The 16,394-nt window shown below is 54.7% G+C and overlaps 1 protein-coding gene across 5 annotated transcripts in view; it reads right to left on the minus strand.

Annotated features, from left to right (window-relative positions):
- Nucleotides 1–16,394, minus strand: part of ARHGAP39 (Rho GTPase activating protein 39) — a 165,598-nt gene that overhangs the window by 10,194 nt on the left and 139,010 nt on the right. For all 5 annotated transcript variants that reach the window (XM_074889417.1, XM_074889425.1, XM_074889401.1 and 2 more), the window contains 2 exons: nt 6,775–8,182; nt 1,383–1,944 (listed from right to left, as the gene is read on the minus strand). In XM_074889417.1, coding sequence (XP_074745518.1) covers nt 1,383–1,944; nt 6,775–8,182 — 1,970 coding nt within the window. The remainder of the gene's footprint in view (nt 1–1,382; nt 1,945–6,774; nt 8,183–16,394) is intronic.

Genomic DNA, 16,394 nt, shown 5'->3' on the forward strand with positions numbered 1-16,394 from the left:
AAATGAAACTAAATAAAAATGAATATAAAACTGAAAAAAAATTAAATAAAATGAAAATGAAAAAAACGAAAATAAAAATAAATGAAAATCAAAATAAAACTAAAAATGAAAATAAAACTGAAAAACATAAAATAAAACTAAATGAAAATGAAACTGAAAATAAAACTGAATGAAAATGAAAGGGAAAATAAAAAGTGAAACAAAACAGAAACCAAAACTTAAATTAAAAATGAAAATAAAGCCTAAACCCCACGGGGGCGGGGCTGGCGGGCCGGGTGGCCGAGCGGGGCTGGAGCAGAGCTGAGCGCAGGCACGCTGCTGAGGGGGGGCGGGGGGACCCCATCCCGGCAGAGCGCCGGTTTTCCCACCGGTGCCCCAAATCCAGCCACGGACGTGACGGAATGAGCTCGACACCTCTGCTGGGGGGGCCACGGGCGGCTGAGGGGGGCCACGGGCAGTCCCCACCGGAGCCAACTGCCCTCGGGGACGCTCTTGCACCTCCACGGTTTCCCCCGTGGCCACCTCGGTTGGGTTCATCTCCTCTTGTCCCCAAGCTGGGCAGATCCACCACGGCTCCACGTGATGCCGGTGACCCCCAGATGTCCCTGACCAGCCCCTGGGGAGCCAAAGGGCGCCCCAAAACACCCGGAGCAATTTGGGTGCCATCTCCCAAGGCTGAGTGGTCAACGGTGAAAACCCGGGACCCCTCGGAGCCCCACCTTTGCCTCATCCACCACCCACTGCGAGATGGCACCGACCCATGGGAGGGGGACATCCAACCCTCCAGCCATGCCGTGGGTGGCTAGCAGGCAGCGTCCCCTCCCACCAGACACCCACAATCCCTGCACTGAAGAGGGGCTCCTACAACATTTGGGGTCAAATAGCCAAAATTTATGTCTCTTCCATCCACCATGATCAAAACCCCCTTGGGAGCTGAGGATCAAGCTGGGTCCCCTTCCCAGTGTGGGTTGTTTTTTTTTTTTGATCCAAAGCTACTTGAGAAGCCAGAAGAAGCATTTGGAGATGATGAAATCAGAATGGTTTGGGTTGGAAGGGACCTCTAAAGGTGTCCTCACGGGCCAGGAGAAGTCCATGGACCTCCCACTTACGGCCACCTCCGGCAGAGGTGACGCTGAGCCTGCAGCAAAGGTGTCAAAGCTCATTTCGTGTTGGGTGTCGTGCTGGATTTCCGTGCGCCGGGAAGGAAAAGACGGCGGTAAAGGCACCACCGCGCTGGCTGCACCTCCGGGAGGGCTGTTGGGTGAGTTTCTCACCCACCTTTCGACAAGGAGACTCATGAATGCAAAGGGGAACAAAGTAATAATAAATGGGTCGCAACATCAGCGGGGGTCAAAGCCACCGGGCAGCGGTTTCGCTCTTACCTTTAGTGTCATTCACTGGATCCATGTGCCTGTAAATATATCCTTCTAGGTAGGAATGAAATTTGGGAGTGGGTGGGAAAAAGGCCAAACAAATGGCCATGAGCTCCCAGCCCCGGGCCAGGCTCTCGTAACGGAAGTTCTCAGTGGTCTGCCGGCACAGCTGGATGTAGAGCTCGTCTCTCAGACCCTGCATGCTCCAGCCTTTGGTGGCGATCTCCAAGGCCACGTTGAGCTGGTCCGTCTTGGCCCGCCGGTCCCCCATGTACATCTGAATCAGTTTAAATATCTCGCACGCCTCTTTCTTGACGTTGCGGTCGTTGGTCATGATCATGGGTTTCTTGATGGACTCGCTGCTCCAGGCCAGCATGTTGGCGATGGACACCTTCCTGCGGAAGAGCCCTTGGGTGTGCTTGTTGAAGTGCTTGGAGGCCCAGTTCTCAATGTCCGTCTCCGAGGAGGGCTTCCGCAGGTTGAAGGTGGGGAAGACACAGCTGGCGCTAGGCATCATGTTCCTGGTCTGTCTGCTGCTCTCGAACTGGGCGCAGGCACCGAGATCCTCCGACTAGGTGACAACAGCCAGACAGGTCAATGTTACTAACGGCGTGACCGCACCGCCAAAGCAAGCAAGTAACTAACCAACCAACCCATCAGTCAACCAACCAAGCAACCCATCAATCAACCAACCAGCCAACCAATCAACCAACCAACAAAACCACCCAAGAAAACCAACCAACCAACCAACCCATGAACAAACCAACCAACCAACCAACCAACCAACCAATCAACAAGCCAACCAACCAATCAACTAACAAAACCAACCAACCAATCAACAAACCAACCAATCAACCAACCAATCAACCAACCAGCCAACCAACCAATCAACCAACCAATCAACACCAACCAATCAACAAACCACCCACCCACCCACACACCCAACCAACCAACCAACCAACCAGCCAACCAACCAACCAATCAATCAGCCAATAAAACCAAGCAGTCAACCAACCAATCAACAAACCAACCAATCAACAAACCAACCAACCAATCAACAAATCAACGAACCAACAAACCAACCAACCAACCAACTGTTGCAGCACAAAGAGGTTGCCCCACGCTCGCACCAAAAGCCTACGTCCTCTCCAAGGAGCTGCTCCTCAGTGCCATCATGGGCACGTGGAGCTGGCCCGGTGCCAGCGGCCAAGGCGGGTCGTAGCACCGATTGGCATCAGGAGGGAAGGGACCAATGGGGTTAAGCGAAGCCACCTGAAAGCTGACGTGCTGGAATCCCTTTGCACCTGACACCCCGGTCACTCAGGCTTTCCAGTCATGGACAGAAGCCGGTGGCTATTAAAAACGTGGGGGAAGCAAAGGGCAAGTGGCTTCGGGCTCCACCAGGTCTTCGGGCACACCAGGGAGGGGACACACTCACCTGTAACCAGCCCTCCCAAATAACCCCCCTCTCCCCAAAGTCACGTTCAAGCATGGTTCTCCAGTGGACACATGCCCAGGAGGAGGCTGGTGGCTCCTCCAAGCCATAAGTAACATGGATGGTGTTTCTTTATATCCCGTGTGCGGAGGGACACAAGCTGCCCAGGATCTACCCTTGCCCAGCCGGGGAGGACCTCTTCCAGTGTCCTACTACTGGAACCAGCACAGCTTCTAGATTGATCACCCCAGGAGATGGTGGGACACCCAACCAGCTGATGCCCAGCATGGAGAAAGACAAACAAGGACACTTGGGATGAACCATGCCCTGGTCCTGCAGCCAACCAATGGTGGCTTCATCATCTGTCACCTCCCTCTTCTGCAAGTGCAATGGGCGGGCCAGCATCACCTGGGTTTGGTGGCTGTGGGGACGTGAGTTGGGGTGGGCAGGAGGTGAGCCCTTTCCTTGGCAGGGAAGGGCGTGCCACATCATCCAGAGGTGACGTTGCTGTGCTCACCATGCGCAGGGGAACTGTGTTGGTGGCCCCGAGCAGGGACCAGGCGCAAGGTGACTGCAGCGGTGCCACGGCCTTGGGGCTGGGCTTTAGATGAGGAACAGAAGAAGAAAACCAGGAGGCAGAAACAAGGTGGAAAAAGCCAGGGCCACGTCGAGGTGGCAAGTCCATGAGGGAACAAGGAAGCCACCCCAAGAGCCACCAGAGCTGCTGATGGACGACTGAGCCTCTGCTTCGTCAAACAAGTCAAGTTTCTTGACTCCTCACTCAACAGCTTGTCCCTTCCCAGGGTTGAGGTTTCCTCTTCCCATTGACGTTGCTCAACTCCCATCTTGCTCAGTGGTGACAATGGCAAGGAACTGGCTGTGGGGACATGGGAGCTTCACCCCCCGAGGGACCCAGCCCCACCATTCCCATGGAGGCCACATCACCTGAAAAGGTTCTTCTGTGCCCTCCAACCTGCGGGTCAGCTGAAGGCAGGTGGGGCTTTCTGGGTGGAAGGAGATGCAGCATTTGCTCCAAGGCTTCTCGCTTTGCAGCCGTTGCTGCCGTGGCTCTTCCAAAAGCTGGGCCACCAGCTGGGCCACCACCACGCTGGTCGTCCAGGGCACCCAGGGAGAAGCAAAGGACCACGTTGGCTGGGGGACATCAGCCTTCTCCAGCCAAGTCCACTCTAGCAGACAGCGTGGTCAGGCTGGGGAGTGACACAGGCAGCAAAACGGGATGGATCCTCTGCTGCTAGTGCCAATATAAAATTAGCTCCAGCCCTAATTAGCACAGTCCTAAATGAACTTGGGGAAAGCCTAGGGCTACAAGAAGAGGCTACGCAATCGGGTGTCAACGGCAGCCGGCCATGACTTCCTGGCAGGGTGGTGGCAGGGGGCTGCCGCTGCCTGTCCTGTGGGGTGAACCTCCTTTTGGCTCGGCGATTAGGGAAAGCTCAAACCCAGAAGGAAACTCAAGAGTGCTGGGGGTGGGGGGAAGGAGGTCCTGGTGCCACGTGGATGGGACTCAGACTCACCGCAGTGTGGGGTCAACTTGGGACACACCGTTGGTGACACTGGGCATGGCCCCATCGCTTGTGTCACCCCGTCACATCTCCTGTGAGCTTCTCTCCTCTGCCAGGTCTCTGCGTTTTCCCACATGTCACCCCCGCCGTCATTTTGCTCCAGTTTTCTTCATTTCTGCTACATTTGCTGTCACGGACAGCATGATAACCCTCTGCACAAAGCTCCCCTTCGGGGCTGGCCACAGGTGAGTACCCACTGCAAGAGGCTTCCACTTCAACCCATGTTGAAGGTTCCCCAGCTGATGGGGTCATAGAAAACAGAATTAAAACCATGTGACAATCTCAGATGTGATCATCAAATGGTTTGGGTTGGGAAGGACCTTCAAAGATCATCCAGTCCAACCCCCCTGCCACAGGCAGGGACATCTCCTGCTAGACCAGGTTGCTCAAAGCCCCGTCCAACCTGGCCTTGAACCCTTCCAGGGAGAGGGCAGCCACAACTTCTCTGGGCAGCCTGGTCCACCCCCTCATCATAAAGAATTTCTTCGTTATGTCCTGTCTAAACCCCCCCTCTTTCAGTCCATAACCTCTGCCCCTTGTCTGTCAGTACAGGCCTTGGTGATCACCATCATCGCCAATAAAAGATGAGATTAAATCATCTCCAGACATGGACAAATCCCCATTGGCATCTCCACCAGCTGTCTGCTGAGTCCAGCCAGGGGATGGTGTAGGCACGGGGCGAGTTCATAAAGTCACACAGATAAATAAACATGCTCCCATGGACAACAGGACTCTCAAGGTATCAGGTGAATCCCACTGGTGAATCCCACCACCGGGAAAAATTCACGAGGAGCAAAGCAGCTGCTAAAAGATCTGCTCTTGCTGGAACGGGTGTCCCTCAGCTTGAGGACAGGGCCAGACAGGATCAACCAAAGAGGAATGCCTGGGCAGCAGAGGAGAGTCCCACCCCATCTTGAGTTCCACTCATGGTGGCAGCTACTTCTCCTGGCCAACATGAGCATCCAAAGTGGATTTGGAGCTCTTCAGTTTTGGGTTTGATCTTCCTCGTGCAGCACCTTGTGCTTGGGTGGGGAAAATTCTGCCTTAGGATGCAATGCCCCACCGATTTCCTTACACGTTCCCATGGGCAAAAAAGTATTTTCCAGATGATTTGCTGTTTCTCAGGTCCGTGTCCAAGGTCTTTCTCTTCCTTGTTGATACCACGCTCCAAGTTTTCCAGGTGGGATCGTTCTCACCAGGGTAACTATCCCCATACACGGTGTCATCATCAATTTTTAAAAAGCCAATATAGACTTTCCTAGTGTCCTTACATCAACCCTTGATGCATCCAAAAGCAAATCAAGTGGTCCTCATCCGGCAACTCTTGCCCGCAGCCCACCTCTGGGCTCCTCTGGCCACGGGGACACGGGCAGCATCACTGTCCTTGCCCAGAGTGGGGCACTACAGGTCAGGGGGGCAGATTTGGGGTGTCAGATGCTTGAGGGGAAAGGACATGAGAACTGAAAGCCAGAAGCCGCTGATGGAAAACATCTGATGGGCTGGAAGATGGACACAGGGGATGAGCCAGCTCCAGAAGGTCCAAGTCAGAGCCCACGGTGGGCTATCAGCAGCAGGAGGGCTACACCACCACAGGAACGGTCTATGGGAGCTCCAGGAGCTCCTCTGGGATGGGAGTTTGGGGCTGAAGGGGTCTCCAGGACCGGGACAGCTCAGTCCCAGAGAGGGGACAGGCAGCTCAGAGCCCGGGGAAGCAGATCCTGGAAAGCTGGTGTGCTTGCGGCTGCTTCATGCCAAGGTTTTGAGGGACAACTTGCTATGGAGCACCTTCTTTGAGGGACCAGCTTCTTAAGGACCAAATTTGAGGGACCAGCTTGCTATTGAACAACTTTTTTGAGGGACCAGCTTCTTAAGGACCAAAACTGAGGGACCAGCTTGCAAAGGACCAACTTTGAGGGACCAGCTTGCTAAGAAGCAATTTCTTTGAGGGACCAGCTTGCAAAGGACCAACTGGGGACAGACACTTGAGGCTCCTCTGGGAGCTGGGTGGGTGCTCAGGGTGCAGGAGCTGGGTCCCACCAAGGGGCAGGCAGACCAAGGGGGGAGAAGCAGCGCCTGAAACTGTGGCACAGGGCTGAGGCTGCCACAGTGCAGAGGTGCCCGTGCCGGTGCTTGGCGGCTATGAAGGCGTGAGATCACCCCGGGGACCATCCCACAGGCTCTGCAGTGGAGGCGGGGATTTAAACCGGCTTTACAAGATGAAATTTTAAAAAGGAGGGTGGCAGGGAGGCTCATGCTGCCACGTGGTGTGGTTCTGCCCAACCTGGCGTGGCATCTGAGGAGATGCCGCGTGGCGGGCGAGGGTTGGCAGTGCGGGGCATGCAGTGAAGCCCCGTCACGCCAAGAACACCCCCGAGGACATTACCTGAGATGGATGCAGGTAGGGCTCGGGGGAGGCCAGGTTGGTCTGCACGGAGACGCTCTTCTCCAGCAGGATCTGGGGGAAGCCCAGCTTCTCAAAGGTGTTCCTCTTCCAGTGCTTGTTCTCCTGCTGCGCCAACGCCTCATCCTCGCTGAAGGCTCGTACCACCGGACCTGGCATGGGCAAAGGGAGGGCGCCGTCGCTCTCGTAGCCTGAACCGTCCTTTTGGGAATCCCAACTGCTCCGTTGTTTCATGTGGTAGTGGGCTTGCTGGGCTTCCCAAGCCAGGCGTGCCTGTGCCAGGAAGGGCTCGGGGAAGCCCCGTGCCGCCTCCGCCTCCGCTGCCTTGCTCTCCGTACGGTTCATCGGTGACCTGTTGGGTCCCGGGGCGGCTCGTTCCTCCCCCAGCATCTGCTCGCCCAACACCTCCCGGTCCCCTGAGCCATCTGTGGAGGAGGCGTTGGGGTCGTGGGATAGGGAAGGCTTTCGGCTTTTCCTCTTTCTGGTGGAGGGCGAGTAGCCGGTGGAGGACAAGGTATCCTGTTGGCTGGACCATGACATGGAGTCCTCGCCCTGGGCCACCTGGCCACTGGTTGGGCCAGGGCAGAAGTCGGGTCCTTCCATGCTGCTGTAGTCACCTGATTTGATCTCCAAGCGTTGGTCCCGGACCAGGCAGGGGCTGTGCTGCAGCGAGTAGGAGCCGCCGATGGGGTTGGGGGAATATTTGTGCCTCAACCCCGTTTTCATCTTGGGGCTGGAGCCCGACTGTTCGACGTAGACCAGTTGCCTGACGTACTCCTTGCCGGCCGGGCTGTACTCCAGGCTCATGAACCGGTCGGGACACTTCTGTTTGGTGAGCACCAACTGCTGGTAGGGTGAGTTGGAGCCTTGCTTGGGCGACTGCAGGAAGGGGTGAGGTTTACGGATGGGTGATTTCTGCGGCGAGCCGGCTTTGTAGCTCCCGCTGGCTTCGTACTGCATGTCCACAGGGGGTTCGTCATAGATGGGAGCCTGGTACTCCATGGGGGGTTCCTCGTAGAGCGGGGGCTCGTAGGCGTAGCGGGGTGAGGAGGGTTGCGACTCGCTGGAGTGCTTGCGGTGCTGGGCTTGGAGCGGGGAGCAGAAGGAGTCCCCCCGGCCGAGCAGCGGTGAGCAGCTGCCCACATGCTCAGCCCTCTTCAAGAAGGGCGACTGCTTCCTCTCCGGGAAGAAAACAGAGTTGTCAGTGTCGGGGGCAAAGGTTTGTAGGTTGGGCGACTGTTGGCCCCCCGAAGGTCGCCGCGAACGGGTGCCCGGTTGGTTTTCGGGCGTGTAGCCATTGCCTTGGTGCATGAGGAAGCTGGGCTCGCGGTCGGTCACCTTGATCAGCATCCGCTCCTTGGTGCCAGCGTTCCATCGCAGGGACGACGTCCTGTGGGGAGAAACACAGCGCCGCCATCAGTGAGCGAAGCCCCCCAATGTCCACAGTGGGACAGATGCCCCCGTACCGCTGCCCCCGTGACCCCCTCAGCCACAGCAGAGCCCAAAGGATGGACACATGCCCAAGCAGCCCAAGCCTCTCCCATCAGGTGAAGAGCACGTTGTGATGGAGACACCAGGGCATTGCCACCAGCCCAAACACAGTGGCACCGGCCCGCAGCCCTCCCCAGCTCCCACAGACCTCAGCAACCCCCAGGATGCACGAAGGATGTGCAGGCTCTAAAGCCAGGCCCCCAAAAGTGATGACACCCCTTGGAGCACGTCTCTAGGGGACAGCCCTGAGTCAGCCCTCCCTACTTGGGTCTTGGTGCTTCTTGGAGCCGAACAGCAATGGAGGAGTGAGCACGGCAACCCGCTGGGGACAAGCCTTGGGGTAGATATACATTGGGTGACAATTTCATGGGTGTTTGGGAGCGCAGGCCTTGCAGGGAATGGGGACTCACCCCATCATTGTTCCCACCCAGGACTGGCCCCTTGCTGGGATCTTCATCCTAGGGCGAGAAGGAGAAGCTGCCTACGCACAGCCCCATCCTTCCCACCTCTTCTTGCTTTTTATTTCTCACAGCACCAGCCTTAACCCAGCTCACCCCCTCCAACCAGCCCCCTGTCCAGGATTAACACCCTCCTCCAGTTCCCAGCTGGAGCTGGGTTATCACAGAATCACAAAATCCTTCAGGTTGGAAAAGCCCCTCGGGATCATCGAGTCCGACCCTCAGCCCGACTCTACAAAGTTCTCCCCTACCCCACATCCCCCCACAGCTCATCCAAACGGCCCTTAAACACACCCAGGGATGGGGACTCCACCCCTCCCTGGGCAGCCTGTTCCACTCTCTGACCACTCTTGCTGGGAAACATTTTTTCCTCATGCCCAGTCTGAACCTCCCCTGTTGCAGTTTAAAGCCGTTCCCTCTTGTTCTGTCACTAATTCCCTGGGAGAAGAGACCAGCACCAACCTCTCTACAACGTCCTTTCAGGGAGCTGTAGAGTGATGAGGTCTCCCCTCCCCTTCTCCTCCTCACACTGAACAGTCCCAGCTCCTTCCATCGCTCCTCACAGGATTTATTCTCCAGGCCCTTCCCCAGCTCGTTGCCCTCCTCTGCACTCGCTCCAGCACCTCGAGATCTCTCTGGTATTGAGGTGCCCAAAACTGGACACAACACTCCAGGTGTGGCCTCACCAGTGCAGAGCACAGGGGGAGACGTTATGTTAAAACCAGGAAAAAATAATAATTCTTAAAAAGAAGTGAAAACAAAAACCTTTGAAAACACAACCCTGACCTGCACAGAGATGTCCCAGCCCCACGAAACGCGAACCCCCATGGCCTTGTACCCCAAAGTACTTCTGGCAGCACCAATACACCGGGACAGGGAGGGGAGGGGCAGCTTAGCCTAAATCCACATGACACGTGGACACCTCGGTCTCCAAAGGGATGGAGCACAAGCCCTGCAAGAGGTGAGAGCAGCAGCTGCCCTCCGTCCCCTTCATCACCAAAAAAACCCAGCCCTGGGTGGGATGAGCATTTCAGCACGGCTGTGAGGATGTGCACAATGGCCATGGAGAGGCAAGCGGGAGCCGGGGCGGTGCTGGTGGATGCCCACATCTTCCTTTTCTTGATGCTCAAGTTCACTGCATCCCTCAGCCACTTCGCATTCCGTGCAATGACGCCCTGCACACTTCCACTGAACGTCTTTCAACGTGGAGCATCCTACAGCTTCTTGCTGTTGTGTGACTTGCAGAGACTGTTTCCTGCACAGCGCGAACCTGCACGGCATCGGGTGGGGAACTGCCTGTTGGAGCCCGTTTTTGTACATCCAACGTGCACGTGTGACCAAACGTCAACGGGGACTTTCTTAATTCTGAGATGTGAATAATCATCCCCAAATTGCCACCCAACAGGCACCTTCTGCAGTCCTGGTGTGAGCAGGGGTGAAAGCTCAGTTGGGCAATGTGCCAAGGGGACCAGGAGCTCATGTGAGCTGGGCTCAGCAGACACCAACTCATCCACAAGTGAAGAAAGTCTGGAGCCTTCAACCAGAGCCAGGAGGAGACCTCCTTCACCTCTACCTGAAGTCCATCTTCTAGTTAAGGCATTTGATGGTCCTGGTGGGTGACATCTCCTCCAAATGATGACGTGTCCTGCAAAGCTGGGCCTCCCCTCACCGCTGCTCCAGCAGCACGTCTGCAGGTTCTCAGTTTCAACCCTAATTGCAATTTGCAATGAATCAAAGAGGGTTTTTTTTTTCCTCTTTATTAATAATTCATGGGCAGAAATAATTATAATCTCAGGATTGTCTCGGCCCTGCAAGATTAACCCCTTGGGTTGCAGGGAGTTGTGCAACCTGGGCAAGACTGGCTGGGCTGCACCTGGGCTGGTCAAACCTCCTCAGGGCTGCTCAGTGTCCTGGGATCAGCAAGAAAGCCCAAGGGGTGGGGAGCAACTCAACCCTTCTCAAATGAATCCACCTCTCCTGGGGCAGCTCCAAGCTGGCAGATCATCTGCCGTGGAAAAACTGCCCCTCTACAGGAGGGTGGACATCAAGGCTTGGACCAACTCACTACCTCAAGTTACCACCTCCTCACAAAGTATCAAATACTTGGAGGAGCAAAACTTCAGCCAAGCTTGGCCTTCAGCCTTAGACATGTCTACGCTGCTCCAGCCTCAAAGGCAACTATCACTTCGTTTGGGACGTTGCCCACCACCTTGCCAGCGTGCTGCTGTCAGATGGGGAGTAGGAGAAAATAATTTCATAACATCATCATAAATTTGGGCAAGAGCCAGGAAACAAATCTCCCAGCAGTAGGTTGGGATGTTGGAGCTGGACAGAGATGCCTCCATGCAGGCACACCAGGGATGTGGTTTGCACCTTGTTCTCCCCGAAATGTTGTGTGACCTTTGGGGATCAACCTTTCTCCTGTGCTCTATGGAGCCTGTTGGTGGGAAATGTGCCTGCTGGGAAGGGCAGGAGCTGGACACCACCGGCTGCAGCCTTGTCACCCAGCTCAGGTTCATTCTCCAGGGCTGTCTCAACTCACGGCATCTCCAGTGAGGGACACAGTGATCTTACACCGTGGCCCAAGACTTGCCTCATGCTTCTGCTCCCGTCCACCTGAAGAAGCAGTTGACAGTACAAGACTCTGAGTTACTGCCAACTCCATACTGGATCTATTGAACCTGGTGACCCACAGCTTTCATCATTTACAGGTCACTGGAGCCTCTTCTCACGATGAAATCCCAGAGATGAGGGAAGTTGATGCCCAGCAGAAGGGCCTTTCCATCCTTTTTGGCGACACACACCATCTCCAGACACCAGCACAGCTCTCAGAGGTCACGCTGAACAACCCACCAGCCTTGGCTCCCGTTCTGGTGCCAAAACACCCCATTTGACATCTTGCCCAATGCACACTTCTCACCACCCACCACTCTCAGCGGATCTCATGGATCCTGAGAGCTGGAGGCAGCTCTCCTTATGCCAAGTTACCACATTAAAAAGAATTAAACCTTCTCCCCTGCTTTCATGGAAGCATGTCTACAGCGACTTGCTTCAGAAAGCTGTGCAGGAGGGCTGCAGCCTCGAGCAGATCCGAAAGACCTTCCTTCCCAACATCTTACCCCTGTACTCAGCACTGGTGAGGCCGCCCCTCGATGAGTGGGTTCAGTTTTGGGCCCCTCACTCCAAAAAGGCCCTTGAATGACTCGAGCGTGTCCAGAGAAGGGCAACGGAGCTGGTGCAGGGTCTGGAGCACAGGTGTGATGGGGAGCGGCTGAGGGAACTGGGGGGGTTTAGTGTGGAGAAGAGGAGGCTGAGGGGAGACCTCATGGCCCTCTGCAACTGCCTGAGAGGAGGGTGCAGAGAGGGGGGATGAGTCTCTTGAGCCAGGGAACCAGCGGCAGGCCAAGAGGGAATGGCCTCAAGCTGCGCCAGGGCAGGGTCAGACTGGCTCTTAGGAAGTATTTCTTTGCAGAAGGGGTTGTTGGGCGTTGGAATGGGCTGCCCAGGGCAGGGGGGGAGTCCCCATCCCTGGAGGGGTTGAAGAGTCGGGTTGAGCCAGCACTGAGGGATCTGGTGGAGTTGAGAACAGTCAGTGTGAGGTTCATGGTTGGACTGGAGGAGCTTCAAGGGCTTTTCCAACCCAGATGATTCTGGGATTCTGTGAGATCTTCTGCATCAAGTCCTGAAGGTTGAAGATGGCTCCTTGTTTCTTCAAGAGGGCAGCAGAACCACCAACTCCAGACAGCTCACACTGCCTTCCCCACTTCTACCTGCTTAAGACCATACTTTGATGTCCCTCTTTGCTACCCCAGTTCTCTCCAGTCTTTTACACCTTGCCCAAAAGCTTGCATGGACACTGGGTGGGGGGTTCTGCAAGAGGAGGCTCTTCTGCCCCTGCACGACCTGGTGCAGTGGGGTGGCACACAGATCACCCCAAGGAACAGGTTTTTCATCTGCTCAATCCACATTTTAAACCCTTTGGAGATGCCATCCAGGCAGGGGACACTCAGGAGGAAGAGCAGAGGTGGTTTTTTTGGAGGTGCCGAAAGCATCACCCGTGTCACAGGAGGGATCTGAGCTGGCACTTGCTGCTGTCTCCACAGCACAGGGAAGCACATCGTGTTATCAATTCCTCGCCGAGTCCCACGCTGGCACAGAAGATACCGGAGGCACCATCTGCTCTCCCAGTTCATTCCTCTCTCATTCTCAGTTATTTTTTCACAGCCACTTGTCCTTTCTGTCCTCCAGAAAAAGGTGGAGCAAGTCCAATTAAGGAGTTTTACAGAAAAATGCCCACAAAGAGGCATATATAAATATCTCCCTGCATGAGGTTCCACCACCCCCCAGTATCCTGCTCATTGCTTGCCCATGACTTTGTCCTCACTCCAGGGGATGTGAGGAACAATTTCTTCTTTCCCTTTCTGTAGCAGTCTTTTGAGCTTCTGAGGACTCGAGCCTCCTGCCAGCTTCTTGCTGCTGAAGACCTGCATGAGTTTGGGTCCCTCCAGACTGGTTGTTGAACCTCAACCACTCATCAAGCCCCTTCCAGACCCCTGAAACTCCCTCCACAACTCTAGGAGCATGCCCCGAACAACACAAACTATTGGGGGAGGGTGATGAGGAAAGCATTGCTAGGTCAGAAACGCCAAGAAATGCTCGGCTTCATCGCCCAGCATCAACAAGCTAAAACGATGAGAGAGGTGAGAAGAGAGATCCGCTACAGACATCACCAAGGACCGATTTCTCCCTCCCGCTCCATCATTAACGGGCAGATTTCTGTCACAAACTGTTCATAAACAAGAAACTGTGTGTAATGAGGATGTCTCAAACAACTCGAGCAGGATGCCCTGGGGGGGGGAAGCGGAGCGAGCTCTGCGGTGGTGGGACACTGGGCCGGTTCTCTCCCCCTCCCTCCTCTTGTTACCCAGAGGCAGAACTTGCCTCACTGCGCAGGTACAAGCCAGAGAAAATGAGAACCTTCTGGAACAACCAATTGCACATGTGTAAGAAAGACTATATAAAGGCAACACCCCACGTGTGTCTTTGTCGACCCACCACCTACAGACCAAGCTGGCTACTCTGCGACAACGCAGGATCCAAGGGTGGTGATTCCCTTTTCCTATCCCCTCCTCCTCGCTTTTCTCTTTCCTCTTTTTGCTCTCTCTCTTTCTTCCTTACATATATTCATGTATATAAGTTTTGTAGGAGTTGAATTGCGATTGGTTGATCATTGACGGGTTAGTAGGAAAATAGTCTCATCACCAAAGTGCCTTTATTTGTTCTCCGGACGGTTACCAGTTGATTGTTGCCAAATTGTCTTCCTTCACTCACTGAAGTGCTCAGTTAATAAAGTCACCAGCACAATTTGTTCCTCGCAGTCATTGTGGTGACTCGACCCACCCTGCAGCTCTGCCCAGCCAAGACCGGCTCCTCCACCAGCACGCAGGTTCTTGGGGAATTCAGAAGATTCACCCCCCTTTGTAACCCACCATGTGGGATGAGACAATTTCTCACTGGCACCAGGGTGGCGAGTCTGGAGGAAGTGCAATGCCAGTGGGCAAGAAGGGACCGCAAACCCACGAGCAACAAATCACCATCCTGCTGCCACATGGACATTAACTGAGGTCTCCTCTCCCTTCATCAATTATCTGACCAGAGAGGACACTCATTTATTTTCCCCATGGTTACTAACTGCAGTAATTACAGCCTGGGTCGCTGGCGTGCCCTTAATATTCTTCAGCAACCACCACTGGTTGTATGCCACCTCCACGGGCATCATCTCACTTCTGCCACCAAATTAGTGAGCTCAAGGTCTGGTTTTATGGTCGGGAAGCCCAAGGTGCTCTTGCGAGGACGTAGTTGGCTGCTTAACCCACCCTGCAGTACCCAGCACATCCTCGTCACCTCCCCTCCGGCTCACGTCACTGGTTACGGAACACGGTCGAGCAGCCACCAGGACAGACGGGGACTTGCATCTTGAGGGTGACAAGCCAGAAGAAGGAGGGACGGATAATCGGATCAAGGCTGGGCAGGAGCCAGGGAAATAAGACCTGCAGCGATGCGGTGGAGCTGTTGAACCGCGACACTCCTGCTCATCCCACAGGGGTTGCAGGACACCAGTCCTGGGTTCCTCACAGGCTTTTTGATGCTTTCAGTGTTGGCTTTCCCATTAAACACAAGCATATATGCAACTGGCAGGTGGCCTCTGTGTTTTGGAACGTCTCAAGCACCTTCTCTCAGTCCCTGCACTCTGCTTTTATCAGATCCAATTTCTTTACCCTTCAGACTACCAAAGCGAAAACCCTGCAAGCTTGATTTTCGGCTAATGCAAATGGAAAGCAGCCTGGTGCTCTGCTCCTGCACATGCCCTGATCATATGCAAAGGTCTTGGCCAAGGGTCTTGGCCAACCTGGGATCAGCTGGGACTTTTGGGGAGGAACCGGAGCAGAGTGGCCGAGGCAGAGCACCAGCTCCAGGATACACCGTGTGGCTGCTCCAAGGGTTAACGCACATGGATGCTGTTGCTCGCTGTCGAGGATCTAATGGACCCTGTAAACATAAGGGCAGAGAGCCAAGGAGATGGTGACACCCCAGGAGGGCGCGCTGTCTGCAGCAGCTCTTGGTGCTTCCTACAATCACCCCAAACCCCCCAAACCCCAATGAGGCAGAACTTGTCTTCATCCTTCACATGAACAAATGAAAAAAAACCCTCCGCTGCTGTAGGCAGGGAGTACAGGAACGTACGTGCTTCTGACGGTTAAAATGACTGAAATGCCTTTTTTGAGACTGAAGTAGAATCACAAATTCTATTGAGAGTCTATTTGTTAATTCCGGTTTACACACACAACTCCCTCGCTGCAGGATGCAGCTTCTGCAGGGGTCTCCTCCCCTAAATGGGCTCCGTGAGCCCTCGCTCATTCCCCGTTCCTTCTGTTCTTCCTCCTCAGCCCAACTGAAGGTCATTAATCTTCATTAATGAGCTGCTTTTCATGTACAGATCCCAAAGCTTTCAAGGCAAGAAAGCAGAAGAACCAGCGAGGATTGCCAGCTGAGCCAGGCAGTGTGTCCTACCCGGAGCTGCTCGTGCCGGGGGTCCTGCCGTGAGCACCAGCTGCCTTTGGGTTTCTTCATGTCCACAACCCATGGGAGAAGCTCTTTGAGTCGCCAAGTGATGGGCCATATTTTGTGCTTGTTAACACGGGGTTGGCATTCACCACCACTTGCCCAGTCCAGCTTTGGCACCATCAAAGTGCCATACCTGGAATGGTGGAAACTATCGTCAAGTTTTCCACATCCTACAGGCTGGATCTTGCTCCATCACCCACCAGTAACCCACGTCTGTGCCAGACTTGTCCCCCGAGAGCAGAGGACACTGCCCACAGACATCTCCAAGCACTTTGCAACCCCAGACCAAATCTCACAGCTCCTCTTCCTTTTGCTTTCAATGGCAAGACACAAGGGGACGATAAGCAATGTTATGGAACTTGTGATGGGACAGGACCAAGCAAATTGTTCCTTCTCTGCAGTGGGTAAAGAAATTGTTTCTGGTCTTGAGTGCAACCCCAAGCCACGAGCATCAGCACCCACCTCCCATGACTGCTCAGAAACAGGTTTCCCCAATTAATTCTCTAACCTGGGATGAGACTGTACTGG

This window comes from Strix uralensis, chromosome 1 (genome assembly GCF_047716275.1).
Source record: "Strix uralensis isolate ZFMK-TIS-50842 chromosome 1, bStrUra1, whole genome shotgun sequence".
In the NCBI taxonomy this organism is placed as follows: Eukaryota; Metazoa; Chordata; class Aves; order Strigiformes; family Strigidae; genus Strix; species Strix uralensis.